The sequence below is a fragment of the Schistocerca serialis genome, unplaced genomic scaffold (genome assembly GCF_023864345.2).
Source record: "Schistocerca serialis cubense isolate TAMUIC-IGC-003099 unplaced genomic scaffold, iqSchSeri2.2 HiC_scaffold_863, whole genome shotgun sequence".
Lineage (NCBI taxonomy): Eukaryota > Metazoa > Arthropoda > Insecta > Orthoptera > Acrididae > Schistocerca > Schistocerca serialis.
In genome coordinates, this window is record NW_026048478.1 from 930,981 (window position 1) to 949,409 (window position 18,429).

The 18,429-nt window shown below is 42.0% G+C and overlaps 1 protein-coding gene across 1 annotated transcript in view; it reads left to right on the plus strand.

Moving 5' to 3' along the window:
- LOC126452440 (methyl farnesoate epoxidase-like) overlaps positions 1 to 13,964 on the plus strand; it is a 217,144-nt gene extending 203,180 nt beyond the window's left edge. Inside the window, exons 8-9 of the mRNA XM_050091070.1 lie at positions 13,570 to 13,711; positions 13,789 to 13,964. Of these exons, the coding sequence (XP_049947027.1) occupies positions 13,570 to 13,711; positions 13,789 to 13,964 (318 nt within the window). The remainder of the gene's footprint in view (positions 1 to 13,569; positions 13,712 to 13,788) is intronic.
- The last annotated feature ends 4,465 nt before the right edge of the window (positions 13,965 to 18,429 follow it).

Consider the following 18,429-nt stretch of genomic DNA (forward strand, 5'->3'; position numbering starts at 1 on the left):
GGATTCGAACCTGCGACCGCAGTGGTCACGCGGTTCCAGACTGAAGCGCCTAGAACCGCACGGCCACACCGGCCAGCGAAAATGTAATCACATGTCAGTTCTAGTATAATATATTCGTCCAATGAATGCCCATTTATTATCTGCATTTCTTCTCGGTGTAGCAATTTTAATCGCCAGTAGTGTACTTTCTTTGGCTCTTCAGTGTATGAATGGGCAGTGCATTGGCTGAGCTGTTATTTGTACTCAGTGAAGACGTGATCATGGTCGCATGATGGTATTTAACAAACATTTTACGCGGAATGGTAGTTGGCCTTAGACGCTCGGGACACTTAATTTCCGAAATAGTTATGGAGTTCAATTTTCAGATGACTACAATGTCAAGAGTGTACCAAGAATACCAAATTTAAGGGATTACCTCTCAGCACGGGCAACGCAGCTTCCGACAGGTTCCACTTGATGTCCGAGTTGTCAGTGCTAACAGACAAGCAGCACTGGGTGAAATAACCGTAGATATCTATGTAGAAATACAACAATTGTATCCGTTAGGACAGTGTGGTGAAATCTGGCGTTAATGGGCTATGGCAGAAGACAATCGAAGCTAGTGACTTTGTTAACATCACGACTTCGCTCACAGCGCCTCAGCTGGCCTCGTAGCCATATCGGTTGGACCCTAGACGACTGGAAAACAGTGGCCTGGTCACATGAGTCCCGATTTCAATTTGCTAGTGCTCGAGTATGGCACAGTCCCCATGAAGCCTTGCACATCGGTTGTCAACAAGACACTGTGGAAGGTGTGGTGGCTCCATAATCGTATGGACTGCATTAATATTAAATCGAGTGGGTCCGGGTGATGTTTGGCTACTTAGAGGCCATTTGCAGCCATTCATTGACTTCATGTTCCCAAACACCGATCGAATTTTTGTTGATGACATGCGCCATGTCACCGAGCCACAACTGTTCGCGACTGGTTTGAGGAACATTTGCCTCGGGCATGGATGTGTGTGATGTCATTAGGTTGGTTAGGTTTAAGTAGTTCTAAGTTCTAGGGGACTGATGACAGCAGAAGTTAAGTACCATAGTTCTCAAAGCCATTTTGAGGAACATTCTGGATAATTCGAGCGAATGATTTAGCCACCCAGATCGTCCGACATGCATCCCATCGAACATATATGGGACATAATTGAGAGGTCAGATCGTATACAAAATCATGCACTGGGAATACGGATGGCTCTATACTTGTGCAGGGGCTGCCAACTACTTGTTGAGTCCATGCCACGTCGAGGTCCTACACTTCGCCGGGTAAAAAGAGATCCGACACGATTGAGGAGGTATCCCATGATTTGTCAACTGTGGTTGCGGCAGGGCAGGACTTCTGCCGATAAAAATGCTACTTTGTAGCGTCTAGAACTACCTGCAATATCTGTAAGTGAGAGACTTTTACTCTACATCTGCTAAGCTTTAAACTGTGAACTTATAAATGTTGCTCTACGGGCTGTGATTGCATTAGGTTGGATACAGAGCTCTGGAAAAACTTCCCAACGTTAAATTCCTTGATTTAGGCACCAAGCTGAAAATTCAAGTCACTTCCCTGTTAACGTTGGAGTCTGTCATACTAATAAGCTTATGGGCAATGTGACAGAATACTGTTAGGTTAAGTCTTCAAATGCTGTCTCCCTGTTTAGTGATAATAGCATTGATTCTTAGATTTTGCTATTTACAGCTACAGAACATCATTGCAGTTGTGCAGGATAAAAAAGTATCATTCACTGTATGTATGCTCCATACTACCAGTAGGATCAGTGTCTTTGGTTTAAGGATCGAATCGTGTTACATTGGTTTGAGTATGTACATATGAGAGCTGGCACTTAAGTAGTTCAAAAATGTTCAAATGTGTGTGAATTCCTAAGGGACCATCTGCTGAGGTCATCTGTAGTAGTAGGACAACCTATGCGTCACGACACGCTGCATTGTTGCCAAATTTATTCAAGATGGCGACGATGACGTCATCCAAGATGGCGGCATGTAGACTTGGCAACAGCACATGAGGTCATCCAAGATGGCGGCTTTTGGCTTGAAAATAGGCCAATTGTGCTATGTCCACTAACCTAACCTCCAGAAAAAATGGCGGGAATTTTGAATTTTGGCAGGAAAATAGACCAATTGGGCTACATCTCCTACACTAAGCCTCCAGAAAAAATAGCATCGAAATTCAAATTGCAACTGGATAATGCATGCATAACTGTACTTGTCTTTATTATTATTCATTATTATTATCATTTATTAACATTCATTATCATTCATTATCATTTATTATCATTTATTATCGTTTATTATTATTTAACATTATTGACCTGCCTCCACTAGAAAATTCCCTCCAAATTCAAATTCCAGCACGATAATGGCTGCAAAACCTTACTTTTATTTATTATTATTCATTATCATTTATTATCATGTATTATTATTTTTATTTATTATTATAGGCCTACCCCCACTAGAAAATTGCGCCAAATTCAAATTCCAACACGATAATGTCTCAAAATCAGTACTTCTATTTATTATTATCACTTATTATTTAGTCAAGATGTCCGATTTTCTCGGCGAGAAAGCCATTTTCCTTACATCCATAACAAAAATCTATCACAAGTTCAAATCCCAACACCATAATCGATGACACGTACGAACTTTCTCTGTCACTTATCTTCTTTCACTGGTAACCTATCAGAATCACGTCAAACAATGAAGTGTACTTATACTAACCTAAGCCCACGTCCTTTGATTTTGCAGGGGGGAAGGGACTGAAGTCTTTATTTCAAACAGTACCGTCATCACTTGTTCTCCAACAGAGTTAGTACACATTCTAGAGATCGCAGTCCAGCCGCCACGAGGTCCCCAGCCCAACTTAATTAGTTCATATGGTCGCCGCCGACCCACACCGGACGGCGCGCCACCGGCAAGCGAGCGGTCGCCTCACGTGATGGCCGTCGGATGCGTCAGTGCCCGCTGCTGGTGCGGCGACCCCTCATGTCACAGCCTACTGCCGCCGACTCGCTTCGCAGGCCCGCAATGGTCCAGCGATGTAAAGATGTTTTCGTGGACAGTGGGGTCCATCCCCACCGACCAGTTGGCGCCAAAGATGTTCGCTGGACAGGTTGGAACCTACCGATGCAGACTTCATAACGGTCGGTCGGTTGATCCAGCACCTGGTTGACAAAGAATGCCCTGCCACACGTTTGGCGCCAAAGTTTGCTCGAGAGTGGAATCCGCCATGACGCCACAACAGGTGGTCCAGCACATGTGCTCGCCACGACATCAATCGCTAAGTTAATCGATCAACCGACTCTCCTTATTCAATCCACATTCTGCACTTACCTAATCGAAGATCGTCGCGAAACCACACGCCCGTACACGTGAGCCTTTGCGCGCGCCGAGCTTAGTACCTCCGCAAGTGAATGTAAGAAAGTTCTCATGACTACTTAGTTAAATTGATCAATTAATTAACCTCTCTGATGCGGAAAACTGCCACGTCCACCTAGACCGGGAATCAATTTTCCTATAGTGCCACGCCCACCTGGACTCAGAATGAAATAGTTAAAGCCCCTACCGACCACCACGGCCCCTTATCCACCCATGTTCGTCGGCTAACATGTACTAATGTGTACTGCCGTTTACTAAAGTATATCACATTTTTTCTATAGAAATAAGCCAAGTTTGAATTCTGCGGGTCAGTTCGTGTTCCGCCACCAACACAAGAAAATTGTGGCAAACGAAGCCACTAACCTAAGTCACCTGTGATAATTCAAAATCGTCGGCTTTGCCTCTCTCACACACCACGAGCGCGAGACCGCCCACATCACAGCATGGACCTTTATACTCGCATCGGACATACTCCTCTGTAAATATTCTAGCTAAACTATGTCACGAATGCTCTTGTTCAATCCACACGGTCTAGGACATGGCCAGAGCACACCTCCAGTATCTAAGCCGAGAACATCGTTCGCCGCCCTGTAGTTAACCGCTGAGAGACGGAGATATGCTGCAATCACAGCCCTCGCGCTTCTGTAGCTACTTGCCTCAGCAATTCGATCTAACAAAACCTCCAAGTATAAAAAATAATAACCAACTCGAACTCTCTCATATTCTATATCGTCCCACAAATACATAACGTACATTTTATTTAGGCATCGAGTATATCTATCACTCTCAAACAAAAAACACTCGCCATGAGTTAACCGCTGAGAGACGGAGATATGCTGCAATCACAGCCCTCGCGCTTCTGTAGCTACTTGCCTCAGCAATTCGATCTAACAAAACCTCCAAGTAGAAAAAATAATAACCAACTCGAACTCTCTCATATTCTATATCGTCCCACAAATACTTAACGTACATTTTATTTAGGCATCGAGTATATCTATCACTCTCAAACAAAAAACACTCGCCATGACGGACCTGGTGTCATGTTGCACAGTCGGCAGACACGCAAACAGCTCCTAATTTCAGTGCACAATATCAATCTGCTCCTAAATAATGCAGTACACAAACAGTAAACATCATCAGTACTCGTAATGTGCCCAAATAACGCATAGCAAAATAACTCAACAGATGCGTGCATTGAAACTGTCCCACAATAAGTCACACGTCCGACAGCTCTCAATTCACTCAAAGGTCTCTGTTCGACCCCTCAAACATGACTTGATGACAGCCGCATTCACACCTAACACCTGAGAAATTCATATCACCTAGGCGCCGAACACTACTATCCAAGCCAGGTCGCGTGCGTCGTCTGTCACCGTCCTGACTCAGTGCGATCCAACACACATGTTAAGCTCGCATTCCATAGCTTGCCGGCCTATTTGCGACACATCTCCACCTTCACGTCTGTTGTCAGAATACCCGAGAGCGAGTTCACACACACACACATACACACACACACACACACCGTCCACACACATCCCAGTGTTGCCCTCCCCTCACAATCTAAAACAATCATCATATTATGTAAAAAAAAAAAAAAAAAAAAAAAAAATAAGAGCCCAGTGAACCTCTCCGAAATTGTATATTGCCCCCCGTAAATAGTTAACGCTCTCTTTCGTGTTTTCTCAGCTCATTTGCAAATTCAAATTCTCACCCTAACAGAACCTGCATGATACAGTACAATTCCAACTTGGCTTTAGTCACACCCTACACATCGTTCAGCTGATCCCATTTCCAGATCCTTGCGCATCTGATATCTGCAATTTAAGTCCGAGAAAGACATATCCATTACCTTCTGCAGCCTGTTTAGAGACAGATCGACCTCATTTACTGCAACAGGACCTTGTCTTGACCATTCGCCGGAAATGCGAGCGCCGTCGGCGACATTTCAAAGCCACATATCTGTCCATCTAAACAGCCGTCCACTCAACCCCAGGACCAGCATGCCAAAGTGGGCTCTCTCTACACCTGCTCTCCAGCTATTGTCTAACCACATATACTGCACAAATGGATTCCTGAATAGCGCATATCTCTATCCTCCCCCACATCTCCAACTCGACATGTTAACACTGTCTCTCCCCCAGCCAGCGAACCCGACGTCATTCACCTTTCGCTGACAATATCCACTCACAAATCTGAAATATTCTCATATATAAAACCATATTCACTCCTGCCAAAGCTCACTTAATAATAAAAAAGCATTCTCCCTTTCTAGGCATAGATGAGTATGCATTTATCTTCACCCATCTGATCTCTGCAATTTAAGTCGGAGAAAGACATATATGTATTACCTTCTGCAACCTGTCTATAAACAGAACGATCTCAGTTACTAGAACAGGACCTTGTTTTGACCATTCGCCAGAAATGCGCGCAATGTTGCTCGCCTCAAACTAGGTACAAGTACCAATCAGTGAAAAAGTCACGAAAGTACCAATGCGATCCACCTCCAGCACGGACAAACGGAATTCACAATACTCCCCCGAATAACTCAAAGTGCGACCATCCAAGAATTCCTAACAGCTCGCCAAGTCCGACACCTCAAACTGCAGATGCCTATATGAACAAGATCATATTAAATATACACACGCTGCAGAGACCCCTTTAAAGTTTGATCACCCATACTCTAAGCGAATGAGAAGCTGCCTCTCGCCCTTGTTCGAACAGTGTTTTCTAATACGCTTTTGCACACTGCCGAGCATTTCGTCTTTCTGCCGCGACTTCGAAGTCAGTGTCTGATTCTAAACAGACATTAACACGGACTGATGCACGGCCTCTCACAGGAAACTGTACATTGCACCTTGTAAATCATATTCTTACAGTCGATAGCATAACACTGAATAATTTTAAATAAAGGACAGCTACAACACAACGAAACTAAAAGAGCCTGGTGGCGTTGTGGCGACTATCCAAACTACCCCTCCCCCCCCCCCCCCGAAAGTGATTGACGGCCTCTACATTTAAACTCATATGTCGCAATGACCCAATAGCTGATAACTCTGCCCTCCATCCCTAGTGATTGTTCAGTTTGCCCACAAGTATTGGATCACCGTTTGCGGTGCTAGCAACCTCAGAAGTAGCGGTCCATCAACCAAAATTTCTTCCCCAACTCATAGAAGCATTGTCACTCAATCATTATGTGGTACCCAATGCACTGATGGTATGGATAAGACACCACGGATCTACTGTAATATTATCCATCACAACTGATATCGCGAAACATTTTACAGCAAGTCCAACAATGGACAATCATGTGACAGGATGTTTTCCTAATTTCAGTATGATAGCTAAACCATACCTCGTCTACTTTGCAAGTATCATTGCGAACATTGATAGATGACTGCTCAGTACGTCCATTCACACTTAATTCGAGAACACATATAAACGATCCAAGTATACCAGACAGCGCTATACATATTTCTGATATCTCGCGCATAGTACTCGATCAATCTCTCTGCGTTTGGCGGTCACAGAGCAGTCTCGCCCTCCTATGTTAAAAGACCGTCCTCACCTCGGCATTGACCAGCCTATCCCGCAACATCGCTACCCAATTAATCCTCAACCGAGCAGACGAATATAGCTACGCTTCACCTCTCTTGACTGAATAGAGCTTTCCTAGTCCCAACCCCTCCTAGTGCACCACATTTCTCGAGATGTAACCAAGTCTTGGAGCTTAGCACACCATATCGATCCACAGTAGGCTGTGACATGAGGGGTCGCCGCACCAGCACCGGGCACTGACGCATCCGACGGCCATCACGTGAGGCGACCACTCGCTTGCCGGTGGCGCGCCGTCCGGTGTGGGTCGGCGGCGACCATATGAACTAATTCAGTTGGACTGGGGACCTCGTGGCGGCTGGACTGCGATCTCTAGAATGTGTACTAACTCTGTTGGAGAACAAGTGATGACGGTACTGTCTGAAATAAAGACTTCAGTCCCTTCCCCCCTGCACAATCAAAGGATGTGACTTAGGTTAGAATAAGTACACTTCATTGTTTGACGTGATTCTGATAGGTTACCAGTAAAAAAAGATAAGTGACGGAGAAAGTTCGTACGTGTCATCGTTTATGGTGTTGGGATTTGAACTTGTAATAGATTTTTGTTATGGATGTAAGGAAAATGGCTTTCTCGCCGAGAAAATCGGACATCTTGACTAAATAATAAGTGATAATAACAAATAGAAGTACTGTTTTTGAGACATTATCGTGTTGGAATTTGAATTTGGCGCAATTTTCTAGTGGAGGTAGGCATATAATAATAAATAATAATAATAACACATGATAATAAATGAAAATGAATGATAATAATTGACAATGAATGATAATGAATGTTAATAAATGATAATGAATAATAATGAATAATAATAAATAAAAGTAAGGTTTTGCAGCCATTATTGTGCTGGAATTTGAATTTGGAGGGAATTTTGTAGTGGAGGCAGGTCAATAATGATAAATAATAATAAACGATAATAAATGATAATGAATGATAATGAATGTTAATAAATGATAATCAATAATAATGAATAATAATAAGGACAAGTACGGTTTTGCATGCATTATCTTGTTGGAATTTGAATTTCGGGGCTATTCTTTCAGGAGGCTTAGTTTAGTGGATGTAGCCCAATTGGTCTATTTTCCCGCCAAAATTCAAAATTCCCTCCATTTTTTCTGGAGGTTAGGTTAGCGGACATAGCACAATTGGCCTATTTTCCCGCCAAAAGGCGTCATCTTGGATGACGTCATGTGCTGTTGCCAAGTCTACATGCCGCCATCTTGGATGACGTCATCGCCGCCATCTTGAATAAATTTGGCAACAATGCAGCGTGTCGTGACGCATAGGTTGCCCTACTACTATCGGTCCCTAGGGTTACACACTACTTAAACCAACTTAATCTAACTTATGCTAAGAACAACACACACAACCATGCCCGAGGGAGGACTCGAACCTCCGGCGGGAGTACTTACATAGTGCCAAATAATTTTCACAACCTATACAAAAGAGTTATATGTTTTCACTTGTTACTGTGCTTCGAAGTAGTCACCAGCGTTGTGTATAACCCGTTGCCAGCGATGTGGAAGGCGTGGTATACCTATAGCAGAGCCTTTTCTGTTGATGGTGCCAATAGAGCGGTCTATTTTGAAGGACATTGACAGGCGAAGACATGTTACTCTTTTGTATCGGTTGTGAATAAATAGTTGCCACTATTTAAGTTCCAACCCTCGTAGTTTATCGTAACGGTAATCTAATACCGGCGCTCATGACATTCCTGCTATCCGCTTCGTTGACTGTGTGCTGTCTGGTGTAGAGGGTTGCAGTTATACATATAGATAAATTGCAGGGAATGCCCTATTGCGAAACGCTGTATCAAACTCCCAAAGCCATCTTGTCCATCACATCTGGTAGACTTGCAAGTAGTCTGGACATAACCATGTTGTTCAGATTCATATCTGTAGTGATTTTGAGTCAGTGACAGGATTTGGTGAGATTCTGTCATCATTATGCCCACGGTTTTTTGGAAGTTACTGCGAGTGAGATATGTTCTGTTCTTCATGTTACTAAAAAATCAGCGGCATACTGTTGGGTTCAGACCTCAAACACTGTTGTTCTGCACACGTCAGATGTTCGCTATCATCACACTGGTCAGGGATGTGCCTATTGATAACAGTCCATTTTTGTAAGTACAATCTATAAAGAACTGTGTCAGATGACATGATTGAAGCTTACCATAGACGTTGGCGAAAACCTGAAGCATGTTTGCAATCCGTGAAAACTGTGTACAGTATCACCCTCGAGAGTTCCAGAAATTTCAAAGATATATCACCAACTAAATACGTAAACACAGTGCACTCGAGAGATGAAGCATCACTAAATGATTGAAATTATATGTTCGAAGCCACTCCCCTACGTATTTATTTCTTCCGCATTTCCCCCATGTTCACAACCCTTTCTCTATTCCGCTCATATGTTCACGATGGTGACGTGGATGTTACGATTTTTTAACTTTTTCTCAGCGTGGTTGACTGTTTGTACGGTTTCGGACTGCGCGGACACTCCCGCCGGAGGTTCGAGTCCTCCCTCGGCCATGGGTGTGTGTGTTGTTCTTAGCGTAAGGTAGTTTAAGTAGTGTGTAAGTCTAGGAACCGATTACTTCAGCAGTTTGGTCCTTTTGGAATTTACACACATTTGAACGATGGTTCAAAAATGGTTCAAATGGCTCTGAGCAATATGGGACTCAACTGCTGTGGTCATAAGTCCCCTAGAACTTAGAACTACTTAAACCTAACTAACCTAAGGACAGCACACAACACCCAGCCATCACGAGGCAGAGAAAATCCCTGACCCCGCCGGGAATCGAACCCGGGAACCCGGGCGTGGGAAGCGAGAACGCTACCGCACGACCACGAGATGCGGGCGAACGATGGTTCAAAATGGCTCTGAGCACTATGGGACTCAACATCTTAGGTCATAAGTCCCCTAGAACTTAGAACTACTTACACCTAACTAACCTAAGGACATCACACACACCCATGCCCGAGGCAGGATTCGAACCTGCGACCGTAGCAGTCCCGCGGTTCCGGACTGCAGCGCCAGAACCGCTAGACCACCGCGGCCGGCACACATTTGAACGGTTTCGGATTTCTGTACAAACGATTCCACTTTGCACGCGATATTTCACCATATTAGTTGTCTTCTTTATGTGCTCTGACTTTTGATGTTAGGTGCGTTCGTCTCAGTGTCACTACCAGCGTCTATTTCAGAATCGAATCTACATAGGTGCTCTACAAGTCTCCACACAGCGCATGTTGCAGAACAACTCTCCTGTTCCATACGACAGCAGCCAATGCACCAAATGACATCATGTGGTGTCTGTATAACCAGCCACGTACTCTGTCAAGTAACTTCATCTATATTGTGAGGAAAATATCTACAGTGCTTATAAGCGTGTTTCCAACAGACCATTGTAGTACTGGTCTGTTGATTTTATTTTAACATTTCGACCTAAGGATTGTTGGATGGCGCTAATTCATGTCTAACACATTATCAGTGCTTTTATCACAAACCAGGAAACACGTTTTACTGACGACCTATTTTCAACTTCTCGAGGTTAGTGTGTATTCCATCTGATGCCATATGCGTCAGTGTTTGTGTCTCACAGAATCAACTATATATTGGATCTAAAAGGCATACCAGAACTGCAGTTACTCATAGCAGTCACTATACGATTTTTATGCTGCATTTTCATCCCCTTGAAATCCCTTCCTAGATGATGGTGTGGCAGGTGCTGGAAACAGATTTGCTACATTGGAACGTTAATAGCGACGCGTTCCAGAGGACTGAAAGATCTGAATTAGCTCCCACAAACGTCGCATACACTTCATCGCAACACCATGTCCTTCAAGCACAACAGTCACATCCTGTTCTACAATTAGTGTATGGCTGAGTGTGAAATCATGTAACCGACTGTGTGCGGGGGAACAGCCCATATCGGACACTATGCATTCCAAACTTTAGGTATAGACACATCACAATAGACAAGCTCCTGTTTGTCGGCTCGGTATGCTTGCCCCACGTTATGTCACACAGTGCACCGGCTGCTCTCGTAACCTTACAGTTATTCCACACTAGACTCCCGAAGATGAATTTCGTTGCTGGCATGTGGAGCGTCCAGGTATTGCCGCGGAAGCTGTCCTCGGCATGAGATGCAATAGCACTGTGCAGACGAGGCACCTGGTGGACTTGGCAGTTCTGTAAGCGGACCGGCGCAAGTGGCAAATGCGTGAAAAGTAGTTACAACTATTTGATAAGCGTGCAGGCTGCACCAGCGATAAATGTCCACAGTGATTCTTATTGAATTCCACCACATTTTAAACTTAAGACAAGTGATTTTTTAAAAATTTTTTACCATTTTAAATTTAGGACATGTACATTTCTGAATACCCCACTACTTTAAACTTAGGGAAAGTGAGCTGTTGGGTTCTAAAAATGGTTCAAATGGCTCTGAGCACTATGCGACTTAACTTCTGAGGTCCTCAGTCGCCTAGAACTTAAAACTAATTAAACATAACCAACCTAAGGACATCACACACATCCATGCCCGAGGCAGGATTCGAACCTGCGACCGTAGGGGTCGCTCGGCTCCAGACTGTAGCGCCTAGAACCGCACGGCCACTCCGGCCGGCTGGGTTCTAAACTTAAGGTGTCAATCGTTCAAACTGTACAAAGGGAATGGGGAATACTTCATAAACTGTAACATCGGGAATTTGATTCTTGAATCTCCCACAGGTTAAAATTAAGCACCTGATTCCGTAATTACAAGGGAAACGTCCCATCTCATCTCCTTCAGATTTATTGGTAAGATGACACAGTGGATAGTCCGTTAAAAACTGATAACAGGTGAAGCATGAAAATGGGAAGAAGGTGTACTGAACTGTAAAAAGAAGCAAAATAGAAACAGTGGACTGTCCTAGCTTAACAAGTGAAACATCGAGCGAACTGGAAAAGCAACGGCGTCGTGGTTAAGGCGTCATGGTGGTGGACTAGAAAGAGGAAGAGCCGTGTTCGAAACTCTATCATGCGATTTATTTTCCTTTATTTTTTTTACAACATTATGAACTGTCCGTCCTGTCATAGAGCTGTCTGTTCTCTTTCTGTAGTCTTAGCAGTTGTCATACCAGACACTGGTTATAGAATATGAGTGAAGTGGTAAGAATAAATTACCGTCGTGAACAAATGTGATGGATAGTGAGAGCAGGCGGGATACCACGTAAACGCCTCACAGAAATGAAAACAACAAATAGACGGGTGTCAACTATGTTACAACAAAGGAATTCAAGGGTCAAAACTTCCAAAACGGAACACAACTTCAAAAACGCTAAAAACATATCTATTGTCAGAGCACAGAGAAAATGTGTCAATGTGAAACTGTTGCGTTCGTTTGTTGCAGCATATGTAACAAACTATTATGTTTTCATCATCTTTTTTTTTTTATTATTATTATTTTTTTTTAATGATCACATACACATTCATACGAACACCTAACTCAGGCAAGGAGGCGTATCTCAGTCAATCACTAGGCGTACAAATTAGGTGCGTCGAGAAGATAATCCTGTCATGTGACACACGTACTGCCACTAACGCCATGTATGCACATCAGACGTGTTGTCCGGTGGAGTGTTCGGCTGAATTGTCGCCTTGTCATTTGCAATTCCCGTTCGAAAGCCACTCCCTTTCGACTGCTAATCGAGCAGTTGTGCAGAATCAACTTTCGTTGTAGGTCCCTTCCTTACACCTCACTGATACAAACGGACGTTACAGCACGACACAGACACAAATTTGAATACAGCGGGGGAAAAATTAGGGTGACGGAGCTTTGAACAGAGCTCACTTACTTTGCAGTTCAACACCGTAACCATTCAACCACGACACCTTGGATGTTGCAGACAGCTCTATGTTAAACTTCTTGCACTTGGTCAGTGTACTGTTTCTATTTTGCTAGTGTGTGTGTGTGTGTGTGTGTGTGTGTGTGTGTGCGCGTGTGTGCGCGCACGCGCGCGTGGGCAACGATATGCATCGGTGCCTCTTACGAAAAAAAATGTGACTCAGATTTCGAGATGTGGTACGATAGAACTTTTCCTGTGGTTGAAATTATGCAAAATAAACGTTCTATTTACACTTTTACAATGCTCAGAAAAGCATTAAAATAATAAAACACCTCCTGGAAGGTCAACACGTCGTAACTTCATTAATTAGAATTGGATCATTTGCTGAAAAACTGACTACTATGCCATGGACAACCATTACTAATGCACAAGTATGGGCCTGCCTCTAAGAGGCCATACCCTGTAAATGTGCAGTGCTAACGTTAGTTTGAACTGGAATGTACGGAAGAGTCCTGATATAGCTTCAAAGTAGGTTGGGTAGTATATATACAAATTTTTAAATTCAAAACATTTCAGTTATACTGTTAATTATAGGCTGAAAAATAATATCAACAAAAGTAACACTGCTATCTCTAATGTGTACTTAAAAACAGAAGTTTATATTGCTTTCTAACTTTAATCAGACATTAACTTGAAGCAACTGTTGTTTTTTTTATACAGAATACAGTTGTCCTGGTAAATATCTGGGCGCTTCATATGGATAAAGACCACTGGGGTGATCCCGAAGTGTATCGACCAGAGCGTTTCATTACTGAAGCTGGGAAGTTTAGAGAGGATGATGCGTTCTTACCATTTGGTCTTGGTGAGTTACTGACAATGTAATGAGTTATGGTAAGGTAATTTGTGATCCATACCTGACAACTTCGATTTTTCTTTCAGGTCGTCGTCGATGTTTGGGAGAGCATTTGGCAAAATGTTGCTTATTTCAAATGTTTACCGGAATCTTGCAAAAATTTCAACTGCTTCCAGCTGATAGTACTAACCTGAAGTATTCTACTCTTGAGGGCGTTACCCTTGCACCAAAAACTTATGACATTATTTTCAAATCTCGGTAATATTGTAACGCCACAGAAATGTAATGATTGTCATCATTGTAACTAAAAATGAAATCTAATAGGTGAACATGTCTTACTGAATTGAAATTGAGGTGACAATGTTCAGTAAAACGAAAGTTCATTAACCTTTTTCCATACTGCCATATCAATACTTCCGATTTTCCTTCCTTGAATTTGTGAGAATCTACAACAGTTCGTAAAACTTGGTTACACTTGATCAAGAATATGAGTGTTTTCATGTCACTGTTGTCAGTACGTGAGCTGTTATTCTTAACTAACAATTGAATTTTAATTTAGTTCTTTAATGCTTTTCAGTAATGAACTTTGCAGTTATATATATATATCCAAATAAGTACAACAATTTACTTATGGCAGTCTCATTAATAATTGCATGCTACAGTATTCTATTAGGGAAATGATTATGCGGTGGTGGCTGGACATACTCTGCCCAAGTGTCGCTCTTCATCACCAATTAATTCATAGTTTATATTTGTTTCAGTAAAAAGCAGTAGTTAGAACACTTATAATCCTGCAAACAGAAACTTGTTTCTTGTGGAACACCTGACAGAGTCATTTACTTCGACGCAACAAATAAAATTAACTATGCTGTAACAAGAGATTATTACAGAACAGTAATTCATTTTGGTTAAAAATTTTGCTGGCTTGCCAAAAATACCATTTGCAAAGACCGTCTAAATAAGTCAGCAACGCATTTGAAAGTAGTTTTCGATGCCCATTAATCTGTCAATAGCTGTTCAGGGTTTTAGCCATCTATAGTGATGGCTAAAATTTTGAATGATTTTACGTTATGCTGAGTCTTACACCCTGAAGACTTGCTTAAATCCAGAATAATTCAGTTATAAAAATGTTTGATACTGATTTCACTGTAGCATTTGGCACTCATTCTGTGTTATGGAATTGCGCATAGATGAATGGTTATCCTTACTGGCAATCTCATGTTCCACAATGGAAGCGAAAAAGAACAACTGCAGTACCTAAATTATTCACACATGGTTTTTCAAAACTCAGTAGCAAAATTTCGGGAATGAATTCCTTATATTCCCCCCCCCCCCCTCTCCCAGTGGGCTTCGATTCGATAGTGGGTGATTTCCTGGATGAAACATTTCCAGATTGGTGGAGTGGAAGGAACGGTCCAACACCCTGGTTTCTCCGCTCTCCAGACATTACACACCTTGACTTTTTTTTCTGGAGTTATATGAACTGAACTGTAGACTAAAACTGAAGAAACTGCAAAAAGGTGGGAATTTGAGGAGGTTGTAGAGAGCTTCAGGGAGTCATTAGGGAACGATTGATAAGAATGGGGGAAAGAAATACAGTAGAAGACGTATGGGTAGCTTTGAGATACGAAATAGTGAAGGTAGCAGAAGATCAAGTAGGTAAAAAGACGAGGGCTAATAGAACTCCTTGGGTAACAGAAGAGATATTGAATTTAATTGATGAAAGGAGAAAATATAAAAATGCAGTCAATGAAGCAGGCAAAAAGGAATACAAACGTCTCAAAAATGGGATCGACAGTAAAGTGCAAAATGGCTAAGCAGGGATGGCTAGAGGACAAATGTAAGGATGTAGAGGCTCATCTCACTAAGGGTAACATAAATACTGCCTCCAGGGAAATTAAAGAGACCTTTGGAGAAAAGGGAACCACTTGCATGAATATCAAGAGCTCAGATGGTAACCCAGTTCTAAGCAAAGAAGGGAAAGCAGAAATGTGGAAGGAATATATAGAGGGTCTGTACAAGGGCGATGTACTTGAGGACAATATTATGGAAATTAAAGAGAATGTAGATGAAGTTGAAATGGGAGATATGATACTGCGTGAAGAGTTTGACAGAGCACTGAAAGACCTAAGTCGAAACAAGGCCCTGGGAGTAGACAACATTCAATTAGAACTACTGCCATCCTTGGGAGAGCCAGTCCTGACAAAACTCTACCATCTGGTGAGCAAGATGTATGACACAGGCGAAATACCCTCAGACTTCAAGAAGAGTATAATAATTCCAATCCCAAAGAAAGCAGGTGTTGACAGATGTGAAAATTACCGAACTATCAGTTTAATAAGTCACGGCTGCAAAATACTAACGCGAATTCTTTAAAGGCGAATGGAAAAACTGGTAGAAGCCGACCTCGGGGAAGATCAGTGTGGATTCCGTAGAAATGTTGCAACACGTGAGGCAATACTGAACCTACGACTTACCTTAAAAAATAGATTAAGGAAAGGCAAACCTACGTTTCTAGCATTTGTAGACTTAGAGAAAGCTTTCGACAATGTTGACTGGAATACTCTCTTTCAAATTCTGAAGGTGGCAGGGGTAAAATACAGGGAGCGAAAGGCTATTTACAATTTGTACAGAAACCAGATGGCAGTTATAAGAGTCGAGGGGCATGAAAGGGAAACGGTGGTTGGGAAGGGAGTGAGACAGGGTTGTAGCCTCTCCCCGATGTTATTCAATCTCTATATTGAGCAAGCAGTAAGGGAAACAAAAGAAACAGGAATTAAAATCCATGGAAAAGAAATTAAAACTTTGAGGTTCGCCGATGACATTGTAATTCTGTCAGAGACAGCAAAGGACCTGGAAGAGCAGCTGAACAGAATGGACAGCATCTTGAAAGGACGATATAAGATGAACATCAACAAAAGCAAAACGAGAATAATGGAATGTAGTCGAATTAAGTCGGGCGATGCTGAGGGAATTAGATTAGGAAATGAGACACTTAAAGTAGTAACGAGGTTTGCTATTTGGGGAGCAAAATAACTCATGATGGTCGAAGTAGAGGAGATATAAAATGTAGATTGGCAATGGCAAGGAAAGCATTTCTGAAGAAGAGAAATTGGCTAACATCGAATACAGATTTAAATGTCAAGAAGTCGTTTCTGAAAGTATTTGTATAGAGTGTAGCCATGTATGGAAGTGAAACATGGACGATAAATAGTTTAGACAAGAAGAGAATAGAAGCTTTCGAAATGTGGTCTACATAAGAATGCTCACATAACAAATGAGAAGGTATTGAATAGAATTGGAGAGAAGAGAAATTGTGGCACAACTGGACTAGAAGAAGGGATCAGTTGGTAGGGCATATTCTGAGGCATCACAGGATCACCAATATAGTATTGCAGGGCAGTGTAGAGGGTAAAAATCGCAGAGGGAGACCAAGAGATGAATACACTAAGCAGATTCAGAAGGATGTAGATTGCAGTAGGTACTAGGAGATGAAGAACCTTGCACAGGATAGAGTAGCATGGAGAGCTTCAAACAACCCTACCACAACAAAGGTCAAAAATTAATTATGATTGTAGTGTTGCTCACGCTGCTAAATATTGCATTTTCGGGCAACAACAAAGTTATATTATGTGGCAGGTGTCATTAGAGCACAGTTAATAAAGTCATTTCTTGAAATAATGGATAAACTAGGCACTCATCTTTTCGTGTTTCCCACGCTGGTCTCGTTGTGAACTCATGGCTCAATAGTCGAAAATCTAGGTAGTGATGATTCCAAGCTCGGATGCAAAGAGGCCAAGATGTTATTCTGCGATATTCAAAAGTTTTATAGATGTGTTTCATAAACCATTCTCGAAGATTAAACTTTTGCAAGTTAGGACAATTGTGATGTAAAAAAGTAATCAGCACTCCAAAATTAAGTTACACTTCTTTTTTATTACTTTTGTTGCAATATCACGTAACTCGTTACAAAACATCACTTCACAATATAAAACTTGAAAATATCTTCCTCACTGTTAAAGTTCACATTTCATAAACTGACTACAATTTGCGTCTTTTTAACATGACGACCAAAACTTGACTCTCTAATAACCGCTTACTCGCCCAAAAGTCAGAGTTACAAGTACGTCAAAGATCATAGTGACAAAAGAAAGAATACACGTAAGAATAGTATCATTGCAATATATACATATCGATGTATTGAAGTACCTCTACTTTATGAAATCAAATCTGAATGTTGTCACAGAAATATGTTAACTCTTTTACAGAAACACAGTTGAATATTGCTAGTATCGAGAGGTTGAGGTGAGGTGCCGTAATGGTTATGTTATTCAAGTATCGTTAAAAGTGCATCAAACCAGTCTCTGGACTGAAGACCTCAACAACAACAACATATCAAGGACACAGTCTTCGTCACACCGGTTGCTGACGTCGACGAACTGAAGGCTATGATACAAGCTCGTGTCGGTACTTTGACGGAACACATGTTACGAAATACCTGGCTCGAACTGGAATACCGCCTCAACATTCTCCGAGCTACTAAGGGAGCACACGTTGAGGTTTACTGATGTAAGTGATCGTAAAAAAAATTAGTAACACTAACCTATGTAACGGCATCAAATGCAAATTATTATGTCAAACGGTTATTCTGTAATAAATTGTTATAATCAGGGCAAAACTTTGTGCTCACCTTGTACAGTGACTAACTTTCCCTCATAGGTAGTTAA